At 38.4% G+C, this 24,564-nt stretch overlaps 1 protein-coding gene across 1 annotated transcript in view; it reads left to right on the plus strand.

Annotated features, from left to right (window-relative positions):
- THSD7A (thrombospondin type 1 domain containing 7A) overlaps positions 1-24,564 on the plus strand; it is a 318,444-nt gene that overhangs the window by 286,717 nt on the left and 7,163 nt on the right. The window contains exons 16-25 of the mRNA XM_079785601.1: positions 376-529; positions 2,069-2,213; positions 3,554-3,669; positions 7,308-7,425; positions 7,676-7,821; positions 8,231-8,405; positions 14,267-14,440; positions 18,561-18,656; positions 21,990-22,072; positions 22,425-22,635. Coding sequence (XP_079641727.1) covers positions 376-529; positions 2,069-2,213; positions 3,554-3,669; positions 7,308-7,425; positions 7,676-7,821; positions 8,231-8,405; positions 14,267-14,440; positions 18,561-18,656; positions 21,990-22,072; positions 22,425-22,635 — 1,418 coding nt within the window. The remainder of the gene's footprint in view (positions 1-375; positions 530-2,068; positions 2,214-3,553; positions 3,670-7,307; positions 7,426-7,675; positions 7,822-8,230; positions 8,406-14,266; positions 14,441-18,560; positions 18,657-21,989; positions 22,073-22,424; positions 22,636-24,564) is intronic.

Here is a 24,564-nt window from a genome sequence, read left to right on the forward strand (position 1 = left end):
CCTCCCAAATATATCCTACTGGGGATTGAGCTCCCAACCCGAGCATATGCCCTGACCAGGGAATCAAACAGAAACGCCCAACAAACTGAGTCACACAGGCCGGCCACAGTGGCTAATCTAGTACTTTTTTAAAATTGTGACGATGCCTACAAGGATAATTTTTAAAATCATACCACAGCTCTATGAATATTTATGAGAGGCAGAGATCATTTTATGTCCTCATGTTTGAAGAATTTTATTCATTAAATGCAAAGCTTTCCACACCACCTCTCCCTCCCCCCGCAATGATGTCTTAAAATGAGCCTTCTATTCTATGGGTTGGCCTTTGTTATTAACTGTCCTGGTTCCTTCATTGATAGGTATGTTTTCTTGCAGATGCATGCAGAACACGGCGGATGGCCCTTCTGAGCACGTAGAGGATTACCTCTGTGACCCAGAAGAGATGCCCCTGGGTTCCAGAGAGTGCAAATTACCGTGTCCTGAGGATTGTGTGATATCCGAATGGGGTCCGTGGACTCGATGCACTTTGGTGAGACGATTAGCCATTCATTAATATCGAGGTTGCTTAACTCATTACCACTAACGTTTTAGCGACATTATTCTGAATTACTTACCAAATTAGTTACAAAGCAAGGTGTATTTTCTTGGCTACTTTCTTCTATGACTGTGCCATGTGAAGTCAGCAATATTTCCACTCACGCTAGAACAGCTTGACCTCTTGCAAGCTTTGTACTCCACCATCCTCCTCACCCAGCACAGAAAGCCTGCAGATGGGCTTACAAATACACAGCGGGTTAAGAACTGCCGTGGTGATAATGACTCCCTCCAGGTAAAGGGACAAAGAATAAACCTCTAGTAAAAGTACTTTAATGGTGTCAGGTGATTGTCGTCCCTTGCTTTTTGCCCAATCCATTTTACTTAAATTGTAGGAATAATCTCGCACCCAGTGGGGGTTCTGCAGCAGGAGTATTGACACTAAAGCACAAATGATCCTGGAGAGAGAGGGAGTGGAAAGAAGGAAGCTGTGCGTCAATGAATCTCTTTCCACACACTGACTCTGTGTGTCTTTGGGCCTGGGAAGCCAGCTGAGAGTTTCAAATCACACAAAAGCTTCTAGATTTCAGCAGCCCGTAGGGGCTCTTCCAGGGGACCCTGGGAAGAGAGTCGTTTGAAACAGAACTGGCTGATGATGTAGAAAATTGGGTTTACCCCTGGGCACCTTTGTAAAGCTGCACCTTTCAAAATGGCTTCAGAAGCATAGGGAAACTGCATGAAATGTGGAATTAATTTGCTGAAATGCAATACAGAACAGCGTCAAAACATTTATAATGCATGTTTTCAAGGAAAAATTAAATTTCTAGCTCAGTGTTAATATTACGAAAGGTGCTGACTAGCAGCCAAATGATAGAGCAGGAACAAAACAGGGCTAGCAGTTGACTTGGATGCAGTTAAGTTGTAATAAAGAATCAACTGTTTCACGAGGGTATGCAGATGATCTCCTCATTCCATGAATGTCAGGTTTGAAGTTACTGCTCTTGTTCTTAGAAGCCAAATGCTTTCAGAACACACCTATACCAGTAAGAGAATGCAAGCCAATCTTTTACCTGCTTGTGTATTTGTGTGCATATGTATATGTGCCTTAGGAAAATAAATATCACTAACAGCTAGTTATTTACAGTCACCCTTAAAATGTTTTTTGGGGACCAACAGACTATATTAGGTAGTAAGTAGGTAGATAGATAGATAGATAGATAGATAGATAGATAGATAGATAGATAATGTCTGTATTAGTGATCTACAATAATTAATATGACCATATGAATGTGTTGTGTACCTATGATATGTGTCTATTAATATTTGACACATAAACTCTTCAGCATCTTATAGCTAGATCAGACGCTCACCAACACTTTGATCACACAGAAGAAGAAATGGAAGTGGAATGAGATTGTGCCCGTTAGTCAGCGGGCCCAGCATACTAACTCCTGCTCCAGCGCGCTCCCTAACACATTAGCCCTCGTGTGCCTGAGTATTCACCTTTCTGAGGAGTTGTGTTGTTCTCTGTTAGCCTTGCAATCAAAGCAATTTCCGGCAGAGGTCAGCTGATCCCATCAGACAACCTGCTGATGAGGGAAGAGTCTGCCCTGATGCTGTTGAGAAGGAACCCTGTAACCTGAACAGGAACTGCTTCCACTATGATTATAACGTAACAGGTAGGTGGGTAGTCACCTCATCACAGAGTTAAAGGCCGAAGCCCGCGTGTGTCAGCTTAGCAGCGATCCGTGAGAGTTGTTCATCTCCGTCCGTGTGCCTTTTGGACATGCTGCCAGAAACTGTTCTTTATTGATGACAGAGATATTTATCTATTATATTTTTAATAAATATCAAGATATAGGAAGTGAAAATATCACACAAACATTAGCCCGACAGTAGATTGTGAATAGTCTAGTTCGTCCTATTTAAGACATCCTCCCACTTTGGGAAGGTGTAAGTAAGATAACTTTCCTGTGGGTGTCAGACTTACTGAAAGATGCCTTTCTGCTTCAGAAGTTGTTTAATTGCTGTAACACACTGGGACAACAATTCTTCATGTGAGGGCTCTTCATAGGCATGATGGATCCGATGTAAAAACGACAGCAAGCTCACCCTTGCCAGAGAGTATATAAATATAACCATTTCATTATTATCAAAGGTGCAGATAAAAATGGATAGAAGAGTATTTTTTTCAGGAAAAAAGGCTTATTATAAATTCAGTTTTTTTCCTAATCCTCACCTCTTACCATCAAGGTACATACTCTAGGAAAGAAGAGCGTTGTGGGTGTATATGGCTTGGGGAAACACTGCAGCTTATTTTGGAATTTTTTAAAGTAATTTTCATGGTGATATAAAGTAAAGAAATGGTTCACTGATAACAGCAGTCAGGTCGGCTTTTGTTCCTTTTGATTTTTCTCTTCAGTTTTCTTTGATGACACAAGGAAATTGCAGTTCTTGGGGATATGCCAGGTTACTCTAAAAAGAGAGATGAAAGGATTCTTTTGAAAAAGACATGAAATGAGAGAATTAAATAAATGTAACCAAAATGATTTTGAAATAAATAAGTGCATATTTTAAAACATTCTAAGTCTGGAAATGAAACAGTGTTTTATTTGAACATAGCCCAGTGCAAGTACTATCCATTAAAGTTATGATTATTTTGCTAAAACAAATGTAACGTTAAAATTGAAATTTCTGCTTTTATTAGGAAAAAAACGTTTTTAAGTGACTTTTGATCTGCAGGCCAGCTCCATTTTTACAATATCACCAAATGGCTGTCAAGATGGTCAAGTAGACATCTGTCTTCCAGAATAATCCCTGTAGCGACATGCAACCCAGGCAATTCCATCTGACTGCTGATATGTTCGGAGCCGGGACCCATATGCTCTGCATGTGGGATGATTGATTGTGGGGCTTCAGAAGCAGTTGTGAATTAAATATGGGATTCGGGTCATCAGAGTTTCATTTGAAATCTGTTTCATGTATGGCCTTCTGTTCTGATGGGCTCCCTTCCTTGCAGATTGGAGTACGTGTCAGCTGAGTGAGAAGGCAGTTTGTGGAAATGGCATTAAAACAAGGATGTTGGACTGTGTTCGAAGTGATGGCAAGTCGGTTGACCCGAAATATTGTGAGGAGGTGAGGGGATGCTGTGTTATATCTTTGTGAGTAAATTCTTCCCTAATAATTTCCATTCATGCTGAGCCAAGTGACCTGGGCACCATGAAGCTCGTTGCCAGCAGATGTTTTGTTGTTGTTGTTTTACACCATTCAGAGGCTGTTAAGCACCCTCTTGACAAGAGACACTATCCAACATTCCTGATTTCTACACATAATTTCCTGTATTTTGTTCTGCTTGGAGCCCAGAGGTATGCTAATTATCCTTTTCTGAGAGAAATGCTTGGGGAACAATAAGTAATCAAGGTGAATATAGGCAATAAATCTTAATCAGACTACTCATCATCTTTGTAATTTCATTTGAATTTTGTGTTGCCTGGGACACCTGCCAAGATCCATCATTCATTCTCTCTGTTGCTAAACATTGATCGCAAGTGGGTTTGAAGCAGATTTTGATATTAGGATCTGATACCCAGCTGTGAGAGTCTAAGCACTCAGGTGTGGAGGAGAGCGAGCTTGGAATTCAAACAAAGGAATGGAGTCTGCCATTAGTATCTTTCAGGTACAAAGAATAGTCATTCTTAATTCTTCAATTTGCAGAAATAATGTCATCATTTTCTAGATAGGACCCTATGCGATGTGAGAAAACAGTTGTCGGCCTTTCTTAGTTTCCATGAAGCTACACTTCATGGTTTAATTATATTGTCTGGTTTCCAGACAAAAGGGTACTCACATTCCTGAGAGGTGTAGACTCCTCCTGCGTCTGAGACCCACTGGGTTAAACGTGAACCAAGATAGACAGAAGCCTCGCTATGCCTAGAACACACCGGAAGAGCTTACGCCCTCATTAGGGTTCAGTAGACATGCTGACCACGCTTCTGGCTGCACATCCTGGGGGCTTCTATATGCCCACAGTAAATTGTTCTGACTCCTAATGGAAAACTCGAGATGAAAACATGTTAATCCATTTGATATCTTTATCATGTAGACCTAACTTAATTTCCTTATATCTCTGTCCATGTGAACAAAGCTCCCAAATGTGCTGAACACTAGTTGCCCAGTTAATAAGTTTCTCTCACTATCATCTTATAACTTAGTCTATTCATACTTTCGATTTAATTAGAAATTATACACCTGAATCACTTTTGAGACGAATAACATTAAAGTAATGGAACCATTATAAAAAATAACATTATTATAAATGAATATTATTATAGTCATATGCTGGCTGCAGAGTTTTCTATGATCTGCTTCTAGTTGATTAATATGTCTCTTTTCTTACAAATTCACATATAAATGCCCTCCTGAGTTGGAATGAAATATACTAGTACAATGAATAAGCTCTAAGAGCTTTTTGAAAGCTAAACCCCAATCATACAAGACCAATTTTAAAATAGCTCATCTGACTACAGGACAAAGGTACAAAAAGGGTTCTTATTTCTACAGTAAAATTTAAATAAAAACCTGACAAATAACTAATTTTAAGAATCCAGGAGACTAGATAAGTTTACTCTATGTACAAATATTGTTATGTTTGAATATTGCAATGATGATTAGGGATTTAAATTATAACGGTCTGGCAAACACTGTCTTCAGGGAGAACAGTACTGCTCGCTGCAGGAATTGAATTAAACAACTCATATCCCATTTAGCCACCCCTATGGATGCAGTAGGATTAAATAATAGCCCTGAGAAAAGCTGGCGATCTTTTTAACTGTGGATTGATTGCCTGCCTGGTAACACATGTGTAAACCCTGCATTCAGTGCAACAGCAGTAGCCAACTCTTGCTGTTTCTCTAACAGCTGAAAAGAAAAATGGCATTACTACCCAACAAAGAGGAAAATTGGGGTTAAGCCCATCCAGTATTTATATAGTATTTTTGTCTTTGATGTTTTTCAGACATTTACTCACCTGATACCTAGTAATTGATTTCTCCTTTCCTATCCTTTGATCCCTGAGCAGATTTTTTTATTAAACACATGTTTATATAGATGGTGATGATAGATAGATAGATAGATAGATAGATAGATAGATAATAGGCAGAAAAAATGTAATAAGTGTAAAGAAAAAAGTAGGATGGGATTTCTCAGTACTGGCTACCCAAAATATCTATAAACAGTCATCCTTTTTAATTTTCTAGTCATATAAATAAGTTAGTAGTAGTTCAATTTTATGATTCAAACCCTCTCTCTTTGAAACTGCAATCTACCTTAAATATAACACATTATTTTTATCATATCACCTTAAGACTCTAATCCCCAGCCTCCCATGACTTTAAGTGACTTGGAGACTTTACGTAAGTGATATGGTAAAAATTTTCATACCAAATACTCATCTTTGTCGAGTGTTACCAGTGGAGAATATGTGGGAGCACCTGCAGAGGGATGTACACAAATCATTGATCTGAGCTTCTCTCAGTGGGTAACTGAAAGCCAAGAGCTATACTTGAACCGCAGCATAACATTTCAGAAAGATTTTCTTTTGCCACCTCATAATATATAAATTAGGTACCATAAACTGCTCCTTCATACAAAAATAAAAAAGGTCTCGAAAATCCCAAGGAATATCAAATTACATTCTGCCCTAGCCAGTTTTACTCAGTGGATAGAGCATCAGCCTGCGGACTGAAGGGTCCCAGGTTCGATTCCCAGTCAAAGGCACAAGCCTGGGTTGCCCCAATAGAGGGCGTGCAGGTGGCAGCCAATCAATGTTCTCTCTCATCATTGATGTTTCTATCTCTCTCTCTCCCTCTCCCTTTCTCTCTGAAATCAATAAAAATATATTTTTAAAAAATTACATTCTCCTAACATGCACTTAAATTTTTCTATTTCAATGCTACTTTGTACCTTAGACTTTCTAAATGTTTGCATATACAGTAGATGAGTTTGAAATCTCATCTTATATTTTAAAAGTAAAATATGTGAATAAGTGTTGGAACTCAGTGCCAATACAATGGCACGGTGTTATTATCTGATGAGAGACTAACACTAAGTTGAATTATATCACTGTTAGCTTGAGATCAGTTTTAGAAGAAAAAATCTTTGTAATTAAAAAAAAATATATATATATATAATATTAATCAAAAAAGTCTAGTGACCAGAGTTTTTTAGAGAGTTAGTGTACTAAAAACTGATGTTTTATAGTATTTCAATACATTATGTCATTAGTTCTGAGTAGCAATTTGTCTTGAAAACCTTTCCCTTTTGCTTTTCTGTTTAACATTAACATATAAAAATAAGTTGTCCCAAAGATACAATTATAGATCTATATATTGATGACATTCTTGGTTTTTAACTAATAGAAAATAGTCATGCTTACACTTATGTGTTCCTCAGAGAAACTCAACCTACTTGGAGATTAAATCTACTTTTATTCATTGCATATTTGAAAAGTAACACTATATAAGTATATCAAGTAAGTGGCTTCCTCCATTTAACCTATGCCTTTAGCTCCCATTCTCACTTTATATTTTTAACAGTTTGAGTGTTTGTCCTCCAGATATCTTTTTATTCTATTGGGCATCTTGCTTCTTCTTCCTCTCTCCTCTCCTTTCCTGTCATCCCAACTTCTATCTCTCCCTTTCTTCCTCCTTCCATCCACCATCCCCTGTGGTCACGCCTTCATGTCAATGCAAACAGGTCTGCCTCTGTCCTTTCAGCTGGGCCTGGAGAAGAACTGGCAGATGAACACATCCTGCATGGTGGAGTGCCCTGTCAACTGCCAGCTGTCCGAGTGGTCTCCCTGGTCAGAATGTTCTCAAACATGTGGCCTCACAGGTTAGTTTGTCCCTTCATGAGCATGCGGCTGATGGTCAAAGAATCCGAAATAGAATGTCCCTCTTGCCTTCAGTGACATCCAGTAAACTTCAGTAAGGTTGAATCGAGGTGTCTTTCTTTCCAAAACACCTGAGACTTGTTTGTTCCTCAGATCTCCTCAGGGGAGTCTGGGATACCTTCTCCCCACAAGATGCCTGCTTGCGCAACAGCAACATCTCACTAACGCTGCCTCACTCTGTGTCTCTTAAAGGGAAAATGATCCGAAGACGGACAGTGACACAGCCCTTTCAGGGTGACGGAAGACCGTGCCCCGCCCTGATGGAGCAGTCCAAGCCTTGCCCAGTAAAGCCCTGTTATCGGTGGCAATATGGCCAGTGGTCTCCATGCCAAGTGCAGGTATCAAATCCCAGGACGTCGTGTGGGAATGTGCGTTCTTTATGTGCGGAGACAGTTTCAGAATTATTTTTCAGAGCTGACACGCAGCGTGTTCCCTCTTAAAGATCTTAGGTGCCTCGATATTTCATAACTGCTTTAATTCGTTTTGATAACAAGCACTCCCCTGTCCTGTATTTTGTAAGTCATCTGGAGACTGACTTGTTTTAATGAAAATTTATTTGCCTCCTTTTGGCTAGAAAACAAATACATTGTTCATCGTGTGCTCCTATAGGGCTTCTTCCCTAGGGTTTCAAGTACTTCCTTCACAGCTCATAAATCAAAACCAACGGTGCAGAGATGACTGTAAGCGAGGAGCTCACTAACAAATTATTTTTCTTTTCCTAATTAGTTCTTTCTTTCTTCATTCCAGGATGCCCAGTGTGGAGAAGGGAGCAGAACAAGAAACATTTCTTGTGTAGTGAGTGATGGGTCGGTCGATGATCTCAGCAAAGCGGTGGATGAAGAATTCTGTGCTGATGTTGAACCCATTATAGATGGGAATAAAAAAATGGTCTTAGAGGAAACCTGCACCCAGCCTTGCCCAGGTAACAACAGCAAAGCATAATTTATGTTTTGATCATTTCTTACCCGGACCGGGATCAAGCTATATAATCTGGGTTAAGGGATGTCAGCTGTCCTCGAGTACAATAATATCCGGTAACAAGCAGAAACTGTTGTGTGGATGAAGGTGGGCGCTGCCTCCTTACTGCCAGGTAGGAGTGAAGTCCAGGACCCCCATGTTGCCAGTGTGGACACACACACCCCCTAGAGTTTTAACATCTGCAGGGGATGGTAATTAAGGCCTTAGGCTCATGTTTGACAGGAAAAGTATGAAAGGAAAGTTGAGAAAATAAGAATGGAAAATACAGCTATTTAGGATATCTAGACCCGTGGTCGGCAAACTGCCGCTCGCGAGCCACATGCGGCTCTTTGGCCCCTTGAGTGTGGCTCTTCCACAAAATACCACGGCCTGGGCGAGTCTATTTTGAAGAAGGGGCGTTAGAAGAAGTTTAAGTTTAAAAAATTTGGCTCTCAAAAGAAATTTCAATCGTTGTACTGTTGATATTTGGCTCGTTGACTAATGAGTTTGCCGACCACTGATCTAGACCATACAAATAGAAAATAAGAGAAGCAGCATTTAAACACACAGTAGCTAAAGAAAAAGTTTAGTACTGATAATGAAAGCTTCCTCTGGGTCTCAAATAGGATCAACAATGAATTCATACCTAGATACACTATAGTTAAAACAGAAAATGTAGAAAACTAGAGGATTATTAAAGCATTCAGAAAGAAAAAAAAACAGATAACCTGCTTTTGGAAGATAAAATTAGAATTATAGCAGAATTCTTCTTAGTTACAATGAAAGCCAAAAGACAATGGAATATACAGTCATGTGTCACTTAGCAATTGGGGATATGTTCTGAGAAATGCATCATTAAGGGGTTTCGTCATCGTGTGAACATCATAGACTGCACTTACACAAACCTAGGCTATGGGTAGAGCCTATTGCTTCTAGGCTACAAACCTGTACAGCATGTTGCCAGAGGAAATTGTAACACGATCTTATTTCTGTACCTAAATATACAAAGGTACAGCAAAAGCATTGTATAAAAGATTTAAAGGGTACACCTGTACAGTGCACTGACCCTGCGTGGAGCTTGCAGGATTGGAACCTGCTCTGGGTGAGCCAGTGAGTGAAGGTGAAGGTCTAGGACATTACTGGACACTACTGTAGACTTTATAAACACTGTTCCACAAGCCCTCCCCCTGCTTCCTTCTCTCAGGGTCCGATATAGAACATCAAAGCTATCAGTGCTGCTCCATGAACAGGGATGTGGGCTGAATTGATTGAAAATATTGAGGAGAAACTGCTAGGCAAGGCATAGGTAGTTCACCATAATAGTGACTGTCAGGGGGCAGTGAAAAGTGGCCGGAGGATCGGTAGGAATGAGAAGTCAAGATAGATAAGGGAACTTTGGGGATGGTCATGGCCATGTGGTTTGGCTATTGCATGTTGGAGCATGGTCGAATTAAGGAAATTTGTGGTTTGCATAAAAATAGAGGTCGTTTAACATGGAGAGGATGTAGAACTGAGGACTCAATATTTTGACTTTGAGAATTTGTTCTTGGTTCCATTGACCCTTTCTAACCCAAAAAGCTCTCTCTGGCATTGAATTGATGGAAGAAGTAAGACTTATCTATGCTTTACATCATTACAACCTGAAAATATTTCCAAATTACAGGGACATACTGGCTCCACACTATCACAGAAAGCTTCACTAAGCATCAATGGCCCTTAAAACTTGTTTAAAGGTTGCTCCTGTGTACTTGCGTCCTTGTATAAGATCAACAAGAATTTACATCTACGTACTCTGAAGACCAGCAAGCTAGATCTGGAAGGGTTGTAGTGCCCTTTGAATATGTAGTGATAGGGTGACAGGCTCCGTGCTGACACAGGTCAGTGGCTGATTGTTTGGGATGTAATCTGTACACTCAAAATTGAGGTGCTCTGAGTGAGAGGGAATCTGTTGCCAAGCCCCACAGATATTGCTCCCATCAAAGAAAAATAATTTTCCTCCTGAACCATATATCCTTCCATTTCTTACAGGAAATTCAGCTCCATTAGAATCTTACGGGACCACCATCGTATATGCGGTCCGTCGTTGACCGAACCATCGTTATGCAGCGCATGACTGTATTTGAAATGTGATGGAAAATAATCATCAACCTAAAATTCTGTCCCCAACTAAATTATCATTCAAGAGTGAAAAAATAATATTACAGATGAAAACATTGAAAGAGATCATTCTGATGCAGTGTTGGACAGGAGGGGTGCATGCAATAAAATGTGGAAAGCAAATGTTGTCTATCAAATAGTAAAAAACTAACTGACAGACAGTGATAAGCTAATATTTAGGAATTTGGGTTTGATGCAGAGAACTTGAGGGTAGATAGAAGGTCAAAATAAACTCTATGTCAAGTATGAGCCTAAGGCCTTGAGAAAGATATGGAGGCAACAGATGACTAGTGGACTAGAAGAGAACAAACTTAACAAAATTGAAAGTGAATTACCTATATTTTACTGTCAAATGAAAATTTTTATTCTCCCAATTTGCTTATAATGATGGTAAGAAAAAAATATATCTGTTTAAGAAATGTGTTACTTTGAATAAGATCTCAAAAAATAAAAATGAGGATTTGGTAAACAAATAATGATAGGGCATAAAATATATTTTCTATATAAAAAGGATATAACTTAAGAAAGCTTTAAGGATGGATAAGTTACATTTTTTTTAATTTTCTAAATAGAATTAAGTGTCTGAAAGCTGAAAACTGTGACAACAAGCGTTGCCCATTCATTCACTCATCAATTTACTTATTCTTTAATAAGTAAATTATTTGAAGTGATAATAATGGCAGTTTTTATAGCTTATTATTAAGAGGAACTGAAAATTGAACAAAGCAGTAAATAAAATAACCCCTGATACCTTGAACTATGTGCTAGACTTTGAGGGCATTTCTCACTGTGTATATGTAATAATATTTGCACACACTGGTATTTTAATCTACTTACAGTTAAGAAATAATTTTTTTTTTTTAAATCTGACTTTCTGGACGTAGGCAAAGTGTTGCTTCTTAGACATTCCCACACCTGTCAATAATAACCTTTTCCTGATCCAGTAATTACCCTGTTCCATTTCCTGCTCCCCAACCTAGTCTGGTTTCAGTTTAGATCTCACACATACTCTAATAAAATCATTTTGCTTCACAGCAGACAGAGGTTGAGGCTATGGCAACAGGTAAGGACTCTAACCAGGACCAAAGACTGAACCTTGGGGCTCTGATATGTTGAATGGCCACATTGTCAACAAAAGCTGACCTCAGCTAAAAGTTGTAAGATTTACCTAGTCCAACACCACCTCTCCAGTGCCAATAATAGGGTCATTGTTACACCCACAACATTGGGCAGTACTGGAATTCTTGCCAGGCATTGGCATATGCTTTATTGTGGAGCCTCCCCACTTATTTTCATTATACTTCCTGCAGCACGATCACCCATTTGATTATTCATCAAATGTTATTGTAGACTAGGCACGGGGCTCAAGGTTGGAGATACAGTGGGAAACAAACCTACCCTGTCCTCATAGAGTTTACTATCTTATGGGAGAAACAGTTGCTAATTCAATAATGACATAAATAAACATAAGATTAAAATATGTGGTAAATGATGGGAAGGAAAACTGAAGTATCCCTTAATAACATAGAATAGGGCAAACACAGCATTCTAATTAAAGTAATTACAAATCCAGGAGAAGGCTGTTCTTCTCTTATAAATTACAATTTATTCATTTCAGGTCCTCCGGTGATAGTTTCCTTCAATGATGGGTTTTGAAAGCGAGCAGTATGTGAACTAATATGCTTTAAAGAGAAATACTGAAGTAGGAAATGCATTTCACATACTTAATTGTCATATCTTTGGCAGGCATAGTGTAGTTTATTATGTTGATGGTTTATATAGTCAAAATATAGAAATATTTTTAGTAAAGACAATGCCTCACTCTCATTATTAAATCTTTGAGTCCTGACATGGATTATTTAGGGGATAGTTATGATATCATTCACAGACTATTTTTAAACAATTTATTGATTTTTTTTTTTTTACAAAGCACATGTGTCGAGTGATATAAGCACAAAGATAAAGCCTACTAGTAGAAAGATATGTTTATATTCATGTAGTTTTCAATCACTGAGGTGAAGTTATATACATTCATATTGACAGGGATTTTTCCATTTTAATAGTTTCTTCTGCATAATTAAAAATTGAGTTACCCAAAAGTAGCATTTCCTAGGGGATAGAAATGTTTCTAAAACATTATCACACTACTTAAAAATTCTTACTAAGTCCTTTTTCCATAGCACTTCCAAAATTTATAAGAATTTTCTGCCCTTCAGGATGACACTAGATAGAGAATTAATGACATACTATAATAAAGTCTACAAAAAATTACCCCACTTTACTATTATATGTATGTATTTGTTGGTCAATAATTCATGTTTTTTCTAGGCTTTCTTAATCATGGCACAAGAAGTTTTTTCATTAATCAAGTATCCAGGCAACTTTGTGCTAATATTAGGCAATTTTAGCATAATAAAAGGCTATATGAATTATTCATGTGATATGGCTGGAATAATTAAAGTGATAAGAACCCATTGTGAATTTTTCTATCATAATTTTCTGTATCCTCTGAACAATATCACCAAGCAATCAGTCCTGAATAATGGATGTATATATGGGAAAGGTGCAAAAGGTACATTTCATTAAATCCTCCCTGTTCTCAAAATGCTTGAAGATGTTATGTTGAACACATGATACACTATGGCCCAGCAATTCCACTCCTAGATATATACCCAGTGGGCATGCATGTATATAACTTCACCAAAAGATTCGTACTAAAATGTTCACAACAGTAATATTCATAATAGGAAAAATTTACAGCTCTCCACATGCCCATCAATAGTTGAATGGATATCTAACTTGTGGTACGTCCTACAATGAGAGGAAAGTACCGCAATAACAGTGAACAAATTAGAAGTACTATGTACATGCTGGATCTCACACACATGAATGAGTGAAAGAAGCCAGACGTAAAAAACTACATGTGGCACAATTCCATATGTAACATGAGGGGGCTTTCTGAGATTCTGAGAACGCTCTGTTGCTTAATTTGGGTGTTGGTTACATGAGTATATAATCAGGTTGTGAAAACTCAGCTATCTGTGTGCTGATGTCTCTGTACATTATTGCATGCATGTTATTCTTCAAACAATAATTGACAAAAAGGGAAAGTGAATTGAAGATGTAGATCAAGGAAATAGCGTGCATTATTGCCACTCCTGCAGCTGCTCATTTGGCTCTCGGCTGCACACCTCTGAGAAGAACTAGGAATAAAGCACAAATGCCGGCTTTCTCAGACTTAGACTTTAAGCTCTTTTGAAATTATGAATACCTAGGAAACAAGTTCTATGTGTATTTAGATTTTCTTTGAGGAGTACCAAGTGTGTAATAAACCTCTTTACAATGATAATGACAAGCGTGGTAGTAGGTTTTAATCAAGTATTTGCTGTCTCTTAAGAGGAGGGGAATCATAACAGACAAGGAGTAGTTTACATTTGCTAGCATTACACAATGCATAGTCCTTACCCATAACATCCACTCAGAAAATAACAACATTAATACAAACATATAAAGCTACATACAAATTTGGAAATATCAAATACTTATCTAAATATTACAAATATGACCGGCATACCTACAAGCATTGCCCAGTGGGGTTAAAAATAAAATGACTATCTGCCTGGCTATTCTTATGGATATGGGTATAAACTGCATACCTGTGTTTTGCAGGTGACTGTTATTTGAAGGACTGGTCTTCATGGAGCCTGTGTCAGCTCACCTGTGTGAATGGTGAGGACCTCGGCTTTGGTGGAATACAGGTCCGTTCCAGAGCAGTGATTATACAAGAACTAGAGAATCAACACCTGTGCCCAGAGCAGATGTTAGAAACAAGATCATGTGATGGTAAGTGGTATAATTCATGAAATATACTCATTTTAGTTTTTTTGTTGATAAGCAAAAGCCCAAGATATAGAATTTTCTGCTAAATAAGCAGAGTTGGCCAAGATCTCACTTAAGATTGAGAATTGCATTAGGGTATGATTCTAAATTTTAAAGATGTATAGGAAGAAAAATATTGCCACCCTTCATAAATTAGATGTTCAATATTGTGAAAATGTCTTCCACTTTTATGGGCTAAAGAAAGCTGAGACAATTAGCAGCTCATTATTTGTACACCTATAACACTCCTGATCATGTCTAAATCTAAAAATATACTCAATGTATTTAAATCAAAAGAATGAATAAATAAAAAATTACAAATCTACAGCAAAATGAGAGATTTTACTAAATTTTCAGAAATTGATAAATCAAATTACTGGTAAAAATTACTCTAAATGTGATACAAACCAATTTGAATATACATATCTATATGTCTATATGTTTGGAGCTGTGCACCAAATACAAGCAATACATGACATTTTTAAGAACCACAGAACATTAAAATGTCATAGCTTGGGAATACAAATGAAGTCTAAATGAAACAAAAATATTGCTGTGTAGTGGAGAATGTAGGGCTCAGCAAACAACTATTTCCTTCTTGCTTGTATTTGAAAAGAAGGAGTATGGCATATAATAGCAAATAGGAGTCAAAATATCACATTTTATTAATGAAAAGTAAGAGGAGAAAGCTTAGAAGTTGGAGTAGAATGCTTAAAATGAAAGCCAAATGGTCTGAAATAGAATGATCTACCTTGTCAGTTAAATCTTCCCAAACTTACCAGATAAAACATCCCATATGTCCTGGGAGAGAAAGGTCGGGGGTTACAATAAATGATGTAATTTCCAAGTGAAAGAAAGAGAATTGTTTACCCAGAATGAAAATTAAATAAAATTACCCATCAATAACATTACAATTGAGAAAGAAATCCTTCCCCAAACACATAGAGAAGTAAAAACTGGAAAACCACACTTTTAGAGTATTACATGTCAAATGTTGTATATTACTTAGAAGAGAACTGAAATCCTTACATGCTCAGATAGGAGGGAGAAGAGTTTAAGATTAGCTAAGCTTTTAACTCAATTAAAAAAAAAAAGAAAGAAAGAAAGAAAAGAGAAACAGTATAACCAATACAGATAAATACAAATTCACTGAGATAGAAAACAAAGAAGAAAGATAATCAACAAAATCAATAGCTTGTTTTTTACCAAACTAGCAAAATAGGCCACCTCATGCAAAATCACTGAAGAAAATTGATATTGCTACAGATAAAATAGTGTTTAGAAAAGTATCATTCTGTGAGTAAATTTTGCTAATCAATGTAAAAACTTAGACTATTTAGAATGTTATAATTTACCAAGAGTAATAGAGAAGCTAAACCACGAATTCTACAACTATTAAAAACTCAAATCTATCAAATATGTACTCACACATGCACACAAGGTAAAACTTAAGTGACTTGAATTATGAGGTTTGCCAAAATGTAAAGAAACATACACCTCCCGTTTATGTGAAATCTTCAAAAGTAAAACAAAGTTGAGTGTGGGGGGTGGAGGGGGGGAATGGAAGATCTCCCCAATATGACACCAAAAACACAAACGAAAATGGAAAAAATAAAAATACCTTTAAATTTAAATCTTCTACACAGTAAAATAGACCATAAACAAGGTTACTAGACAAGCCACAGACTTAAAAATGGAGAGGTCAACCAAAGGACTTGTATGCATACATACAAGCATAAGCGATAGACTCAGACATCAGGGGGTGAGGGTGAAGGCAGGACTGGGGGGATGAGGGGACAATGGGGGGATAAGGACGCATTTGTAATACCTTAATCAATAAAAAAAGACTCATGATATCAATTAATTTCAAAGGATTAATGTCTATAACAATTGTGAACCTTTTCAAAATAAGACAATTTTATACTCTTAGCACTTGAGGATCCCAAACTGCGAAGTGTTTGTTAATTTATTTTAAACTAGAGGCCCGATGCATGAAATTCATTCTCGCAGCCACAGCAGCTGCCTCGGCCCTCACAGCCCTGGCTTCGTCCAGAAGGTCGTCCAGAAGGACGTCCAGAAGGTCATCCGGCTGTCCAGTCTAATTAGCATATTATGCTTTTATTATTATAAACTAGAGGCCTGTTGCATGATATTCGTGCAAGAATAGGCCTTCCTTCCCCTGGCTTCGCTCCCGGCCACCTGGGAGCCAGCAAGTCCCTGCTCCTGGGCCACCTGGGAGCCGCCAAGTCCTCGCTCCCTGCTGGACCACCGCTCCTGTAGCTCCCTCCGCCCCCCTTCCTCCCCCTCATAGCAGGTGTCCCACCCCAGCTGGTCACTGGGCACCTGCATATGCAAATTAACCTACCATCTTTGTTGGGTTAATTTGCATACTCACTCCTGATTGGCTGTGGGCGTAGCAGAGGTATGGTCAATTTACATGTTTGTCTCTTATTAGGTCAGAGATAATCATAAACCAACTGTATGTTACTATAACTATTTCCTGAAAAATAACTATTTTCAAAAAGAAAAAGAAAATAAGTTTAATGGCAAGCATGATCTTGTTTCACACTTTTTCAAATCTCTGTAATATGTAGCTTAAAGGAATACAGCTGGATTCCTTATCTACTTTTGTTCAATCTATTGCAGGTATAATTTAGTTTATGTACATGGTTGGGCAAAAGTAGTAGCTTTACAGTTGTTCATATGGAAAATAATACAATAATTAATAAGTAATAATAAAAGAATAAACTGTTTTGCATACTCACAACTGTAAACCTACTTTTGCCTCTCTCCCCCCGGAATATAAAGAAAATCTACCTAACACAGATGTCACCTGCACATGCTCTAAAAGAATGTCAAAGTCACCTACAGTTCCTGGACCACACTCTAAGAGTTGCTATTCTAGAATAAAGAAGTCCCACAACTCAATAAGAAAAAAAAAGCATAGATTTCAGTAGGAAAAAGGCCAACAGATATACATGATCAATTCACATAAGAGGAAATCTAAATGCCCCCAAACATCTTTGTTACTGTTTGATAGCTTTAGCAATCAGAAGACTGCAATTTAAAATTACAAGATAGCTTTTCACAAGACTAACAAAAATTTTAAATCTGGAAATCATAAAGGTCCGTGAGGGTTTAGAGCAATGGTAGCCCTTATTCTCTGCTGGTGGGTATGTAAATGGCCTCCTTTTAGAGGAAAAAAATGACCTACATTTAGTAAAGTTTCAGCTATCCCTACAGTGATACCCAGAAATGCCCCTTCTAGATAGTTACCTTAAGGACACACCCGGAGGCTTACGTAAGGTTGACTACTTAGGCTTGATATAATAGCAAAAATTGAAAACAACCCAAAAGTCCACCCTTAAAGGAAATAGTGCAATAAATTATAGTAATTACTACCATGAAATTCTATATAGAAGCTAAAATAAACTGACTACATCTACATTAAAATCACATAGAAATAGTTCATCTGTAACATGGACTATTAAGTTTTAGAATGATTCAGGGTATAATAATTTTTAAATGTTGAGCCTGACTAAAAATAATGCCTTATAATATTTATAGTATATTTATATCAAAGGAACAGCATCTATCTACTTCAGAATAGTGGGTATTGCTGGACAGGCATGGAGGGAGATCAGAAAGGAATGTAATAGGACATCAAGTTTATGTGTTATTTTTCACTCATCAACAAGCAAAAAAAAAAAAAAAGACTAAAGCAAATATGGCTAAATGGTAATACTTGTTAAATGGCATGATGCGTAATTAAAATTTTTTAGTTATTCTCTGTCCTTGTCTATATGTTTGATATTTTATAATGTTTAAATAAAACATAAAATTAAAATCCAGGTTTACATGAGATAGTATAATAGCAGATATGGAAAATTACTTGGGATTTAGGTGATATCTGGAATTGTGTAACATATGGCAACTTCAGGACAACAAATTGGCATTTGCATCATTTGAGATGGCCTTTTTATCACTTTTCAACTGCTTATAAATATTTAACTAATACTCTATCACCACGATTATCCTTCTGGACAGCACAATGCTTCTGTTAATGTGTATTGTGTCCCTGCAGATGGACAGTGTTATGAGTATAAATGGATGGCTAGTGCTTGGAAAGGCTCTTCCCGAACAGTCTGGTGTCAAAGGTCAGATGGTGTAAATGTAACAGGTAAACCTCCAATTTCTCTTTGTTCTTTGAAAGTTTTCCTGTAACCCGCATGTAGTAGGTTAGAGAAAATAATTAGGACAACAAAGACATTCAGTATTCAACACATGGTCGGATTCAGGACATCTGAGCTGTATATCTGTCTGGGACCAATGACAAATTACTTTGTTTTTTAACATTTCAGTTAAATTCTCCCACACCCAGCCATTTTAGAAATTGCTGCTAGAATTTATTTAATTAAAATATTGTCTAACTCTAACAAATGATTATTGTAAGTAAATAATTCTCAGATTGTTTTTACTAGAAAATGTACATATTAATAACTCACTACATGATAAGAAATAATCAATTTTTTGTTGACTCTGTTTCTGTGCCTTAAAATGCAATACACTCACAAACCAAAATCTTTTCAAGGGAACATTCTATATAATAAAAGCCTAATATGCAAATCGACTGAACGGTGGAACAACCGGCAGAACGACCCGTCACTATGATGTGCACTGACCACCAGGGGGCAGATGCTCAATGCAGGAGCTGCCCCAGCCCACAGGCCCCAGGCCAATCAAGGTGGGTGCCAGCAGGGATCCCCCAATCGCCCCACCAGTTGCCCTACAGATTGGCTCTGATTACCGGCCAGGCCTAGGGACCCTATCCGTGCACAAATTTCATGCACCGAGCCTCTAGTGATTACATAGTCATGATACCTTGCTTGAATTCAGAAATGTATGATTTCTATAGTTCTTTTATTAATTAACTAGAGGCCCAGTACACAACATTTGTACACTCAGGGGTGGGGTATCCTTTATCACGGCCTATGCCCTTTCGCAGTCTGGGAGCCCTCGGGGGATTTCTGACTGACGGCTTAGGGGAGCAGGCCTAAGCCGTCAGTCGGACAGCCTTAGCTCTTCTGGCTGAGCAGTGCTCCCCCTGTGGGAGCGCACTGACCACCAGGGGGCAGTGCCTGTGATGAGCATCTCCTGTGATGAGCATCTGTCCCCTGGTGGTCAGTGCGCATCATAGCGACCGTTCATTCTGCCGTTCAGTCTATTTGCATATCACCCTTTTATTATATAGGATAGGGAAAACCTATTGGTAAATCTCTAGCTCAGAGCATCTGAACACTCACCCAGTCTGTCCCCACACAAAAATAATTATACATCCGAAGAAGAAATCCAAGTGCAGAACTTTTGCGTGTCCTTCATACCCAAATTTACCCCAAAGAACTACTCTAATCTGCAGTGCTTAAAAGTTTCCTTATCTGAGCCCAGTAAAGGCAAGGATTCCTTTGAGGAAGGGAAAAAACTTGGCTCCTGGTATTTAGTGAGGTGAGGCACCCTGCAAATCTCCTAGAAAGAAACCAAGGTCAGAACCAGAACCCCAACCTCAAACACGTGGACCCAAAGATCTAATTGTCTCTTCTTAATTTATTTTTTATAGATTTAATTTACAGGAATCTCCATAGCATAGCAGTAGCATGAGTACTGACAGTTATCTGTTCAGGGTGACCTGCTGACTTACTGCCATTGTTTTAACCCTCTGGCAGGGAGAAAAGTAATGTGCATTTGGGTGCCTCTGAGTCTATCCACTTATAAATTTAGCTGTAATATATCCAGTAAGATAACAGGCGCAGGGATCAATGTGCTCTTTGGAAAGCATTAATTTTTATATTGAATTTTAAATTACCTGGATTTATTGAAACCTAATTACTCATTTCCTCCCTATGAAAGTGGGAGCCGGATGTCAAATGGTATTCTTGTGAAGATAAGATTTTATGTATGAGAAATCTGTGTCAAGAAACCCTTGAAAATAGCAACTCCCAGAGGACACATGCATGACCAAGAAAAGAGACCTTCCAGGAACCCTTTGCTCTCTGAGAGTTATTTTCTGGGAGAACACGCTGTCCCAACCTCACCGCTCTAAGAGAAGGGGACGTGGGCCTCTCTGAACCGGAAGCATGGTAGGCGGTCCACTCAGCTCAGGAGCTGGAAATGAATGTCTACATCCTTCTTTAAGCTTTTTGGAAATACTGTTATAGCTTCCCCAGAGGGTCCTATTAGTTTTCAGTGTGTTTTGTTTCCCAAATAAGGATGCAAATAATACTTGTCTGCCTTTTCTTCTGCATGTTAAAATCTCTTGTCCCCCTGAAATTGGGGCTATTCCCCAATGCCAAGGTAAGTCAAATTTTAAAAGATACACATGTAGAAATCATACTTTCAATTTCTTTTTAATGCAATATAGCATACAATATTTTTATTTCTTACTACTGTGTGATGCCAAAAAGCCAGTGTATAAATGATGTGTGATCAACTTTATATGCATTCCTTTTCCATCTTTTAGGAGAGATGATATTCTCTATGAAAAGTAGACAATCCTGTTAAGTATTTTACCTACCTGGATGGATTGCTTTAATGTTAAGAATAGTGATCCTTATAAGAAACTCAAGCTGTTGTTTTCCTTTTTTTCCCTCATGTGTTTAATGATGTGACTTCCATGTGGCCATTTAACTGCAACTGCCTTGCAATGACTAACTGCTTTCATAACATTTTTTTTCTATGAATATTTAATTTATAATATTGAGAATTGGCAATAGTCACTCTGAGAAATTCCACAGGATCATTGATTCCATACATAAAGGAAAAACTTCGCTTTGCTAAAATTCTGTTACACTGCACAAGAATGGTTTGAAACTCCAAGCTCCTTCCATGTCACTTTATGACATCTATCCCCATCTTGATCTAACCACGCAGGCACACTTGATACTATGCTGGAAGAGGAGGAAACAGAAGAAGCATCAATAGAGAGCTGCAGTGTCAAGTTGAAACAGCAGTGCAAGCACACACTTAGTAGCTGTATTTGTTTTCTTTCCTGTCCCCCCAAAAATTCTGAAAGTGATTTTTCTGAAAAAGAGATACACATTATAAAGAATGCATTCATGTGGTAGACCATAAATTAAAGCGATATGAAAACTATTTCCTTGAATTAATCAAGAAAGGATTTTAACTTTAAGGGAAAATTAAATCTGCTTTATAGTGCCGGACGTGGCCTCAGGAACAATGACGGAAATAGCCTGTGTGCAGTCCGGCTTTTCCAGGTAGCAACTATACAATCACCTGCCCAACGAGCGCGTGTGGGACACCTGCTCTGCGCCGTCTTCTCCTCTGAGTAAAGAGCGCCTCGAGCTCCTAAATACAGTGGTCAAGGTTAACCAAATGTTTCTCAGGGAAATCTGTGGGAGTCCCAGCGTGGTTTAGGGTTCAAAGACCAGCCTATAACAACAGAGTATTCTTATCATCACAAGAGATATTACTTGTCAAAATGTGGTTTCCTGTTCCGCAGGGGGCTGCTTGGTGGTTCGCCAGCCTGATGCTGACAGGTCTTGTCACCCACCGTGTAGCCAACCCCACTCGTTCTGCAGCGAGGTATGTGTGAATTCATTAGGGCAGACAAGCCAGCCTCATCGTTGTCACCCCTCCGCCTCTTGTGCAGTCATTTCCCTTTACAAAAGGCATGTCTTGAGGCATAAAAATTCTAGTTGGGTACCTCTTTTATCAATATAAACAATTCTGGATGCCCTTGCTTCTACTGTTAGAATAAGATTGTGTGCGGTACAAAAAGTGTGTTCTTTTTTTTTTTTTAATGTAGTGAAGACAGAAATTCCATGTAGCAAATTCCCAAAACAGTATTGCATTCAAGCCTTCTCTTCAAGTCAGGTCTGTTGGGCTTCCCAAACTCACCTGTGGGCACAGTAGTCATCTTCTTGCTCTCCTGCAGACGAGGGCATGCAGTTGTGAAGAGGGGTACACTGAAGTCCTGTCTTCCAACGGGACGCTGGAGCAGTGCACGCTGATCCCCGTGGTGGCGATTCCCACCGTGGAGGACAAGAGAGGAGACGTGAAAACCAGCCGGGCAGTGCACCCGACCCAGCCCTCCCGGAACCCGGAAGGACGGGGCAGGACCTGGTTTCTACAGCCACTGGGGCCAGGTGAAGTGACTAGACGGCCTTGATGTAGAATTCTTTAATGATACATTTAACCAATGCCAAATAATGAAAAAAATCAGCTAGCATTTTCATAGGAGCTGTTTATTATTTCACCGAAACTCATTTGTTCTAATGCTGCCATAGAATCTTACAGTACTTTTACTATCATTATGAAAAAAGCACTCATGCTCCAAGTTGAGAGAAATGAAATTACTTCTGAGAAGAAAAAAAACAACAAATTTAGGATTGAGATTATTCAATCTCAGTCCTAAATTTACAAGTGTAATTATTTTCACATTGAACAAAGAAACCTAACAAGGAAAATACTAATTAGGGGGGAAAAGCCTGTTATCATTCATTACAAATAAAACTATAAAGACATTCGAAAACTTTTCATTTGAGCACGGAGCAGTAATAATTTGAACTCAAAATAGGACCATTAGTAATGTGGTTCTGTGCCAAGGGGTGAGGGGGACACTAGGTAGCCAGACCAATTTCTGTGAGGCCTTAGTGTTGGCACAAAAGCTCAGAATCTATAGTAGCACCAAATATATGAGGGCAAGGATGGAGCCTTCCTGTCTAGATGGACCATCTTGGAGACTGACCAGACCCTTGTCATATTAGGCAGCTCTTAATGTGTCTAGTAATGGACTTGAAGCTAATGCAGGCAAAGGCTTGAAGGCCCAATGAAATGCTCTTCCTACTGTGTACACTTTCTCTCGCCAGTGGGTTCAACCATACACTTATCCTTAGAAATAAGCTGAGGGTGAGGGTGGTAGCTAAGATCATGCCACTTTTTCTCACACCAAGAGGGCTCACTAGCTCATGACCAAAGGAAATCTCCAGGCAAAGCCGGGCATAGACTACTTTATAACTCTGTCAGAAACATGAAAGAGGAGACAGAAATTTGCATAACTAACACATCTTTATTTTTAATGCATTAAGTCAAAACACTTACCCTTCCTGGAGAATCACTATTGGGATTTTTTTAAAAGTATTTTACATTTAACTACAGTCTTCCTACCTTAGTAGGTTTTTAGTTGGAAAAAAACACTTCATTTTGCAAACCTGACTTGTCTGTGTAAGAATGAAAACTCTCAGTGTTCAAGATGGTGGACCAGCAAGTGGCCATTAGCCATCTTGACCTTGACTCAGAGTCCACGCGGGTCTCCTCACATCCAAACTGGGTTTTAAAAGGAGAGAATAGTATTATTGTCACACTTAGTTTAATATGTAGTTTCCCTAAAGGAAACATTTTAATATACAACAAACATACGTTTAGACTCTGTTCTTGGTTTTTGAAAAACCCAAATGATATTTATTGAAGAACACTCAGGGCAGATGAATCCAGCAGTGACACAGCTCTTCATATTTCACACCCAGGCTTAAATTTTTTAAATATTTAGAATTGACAGGAAAGGATATTTAAAAAATTAACTTATTTCCAGCAAATGAAGTTTTAAAAATTTTCTCAGTATTGACTTGCTTTCAATGCCTTTCAAATGTGGACTAAACCAGCGTTCCTTTGCCCAATCTATAATGTAACACTAGTATATGTTTAATTGCATGTACGCAACGGAATATGTATGTTGATGTGAGGACCAAATTAAGCTGGCAAAGTCATGAACAGTGTCTTATGCTTGAAGTTTGTTCAGAACAGAAAACTGAGAAGTTCAAATAGAATGAGACCAGAAAACCAAATGAGAAGGGCCTGCCCTCTCTGATTTCGTATGCAGGTTCCCCTGCTACCCAGAAAGAGAGGGTTCCTATGAAACCATTCTTAAGCCCAAGTGGCATAAAGAGGCAGTTACCGCTAAATTACATGGAAAAAAAGTGTGAGCCACCTCAGACCCAGAAAACCACCTACGAATTTATACCAAATATGCTTAATTATGTCCATTTTTTACGCTAAATGTAACACCCGTTTGAGCT

This window comes from Cnephaeus nilssonii, assembly GCF_951640355.1.
Source record: "Cnephaeus nilssonii genome assembly, chromosome: 12".
Taxonomy (NCBI): domain Eukaryota; kingdom Metazoa; phylum Chordata; class Mammalia; order Chiroptera; family Vespertilionidae; genus Cnephaeus; species Cnephaeus nilssonii.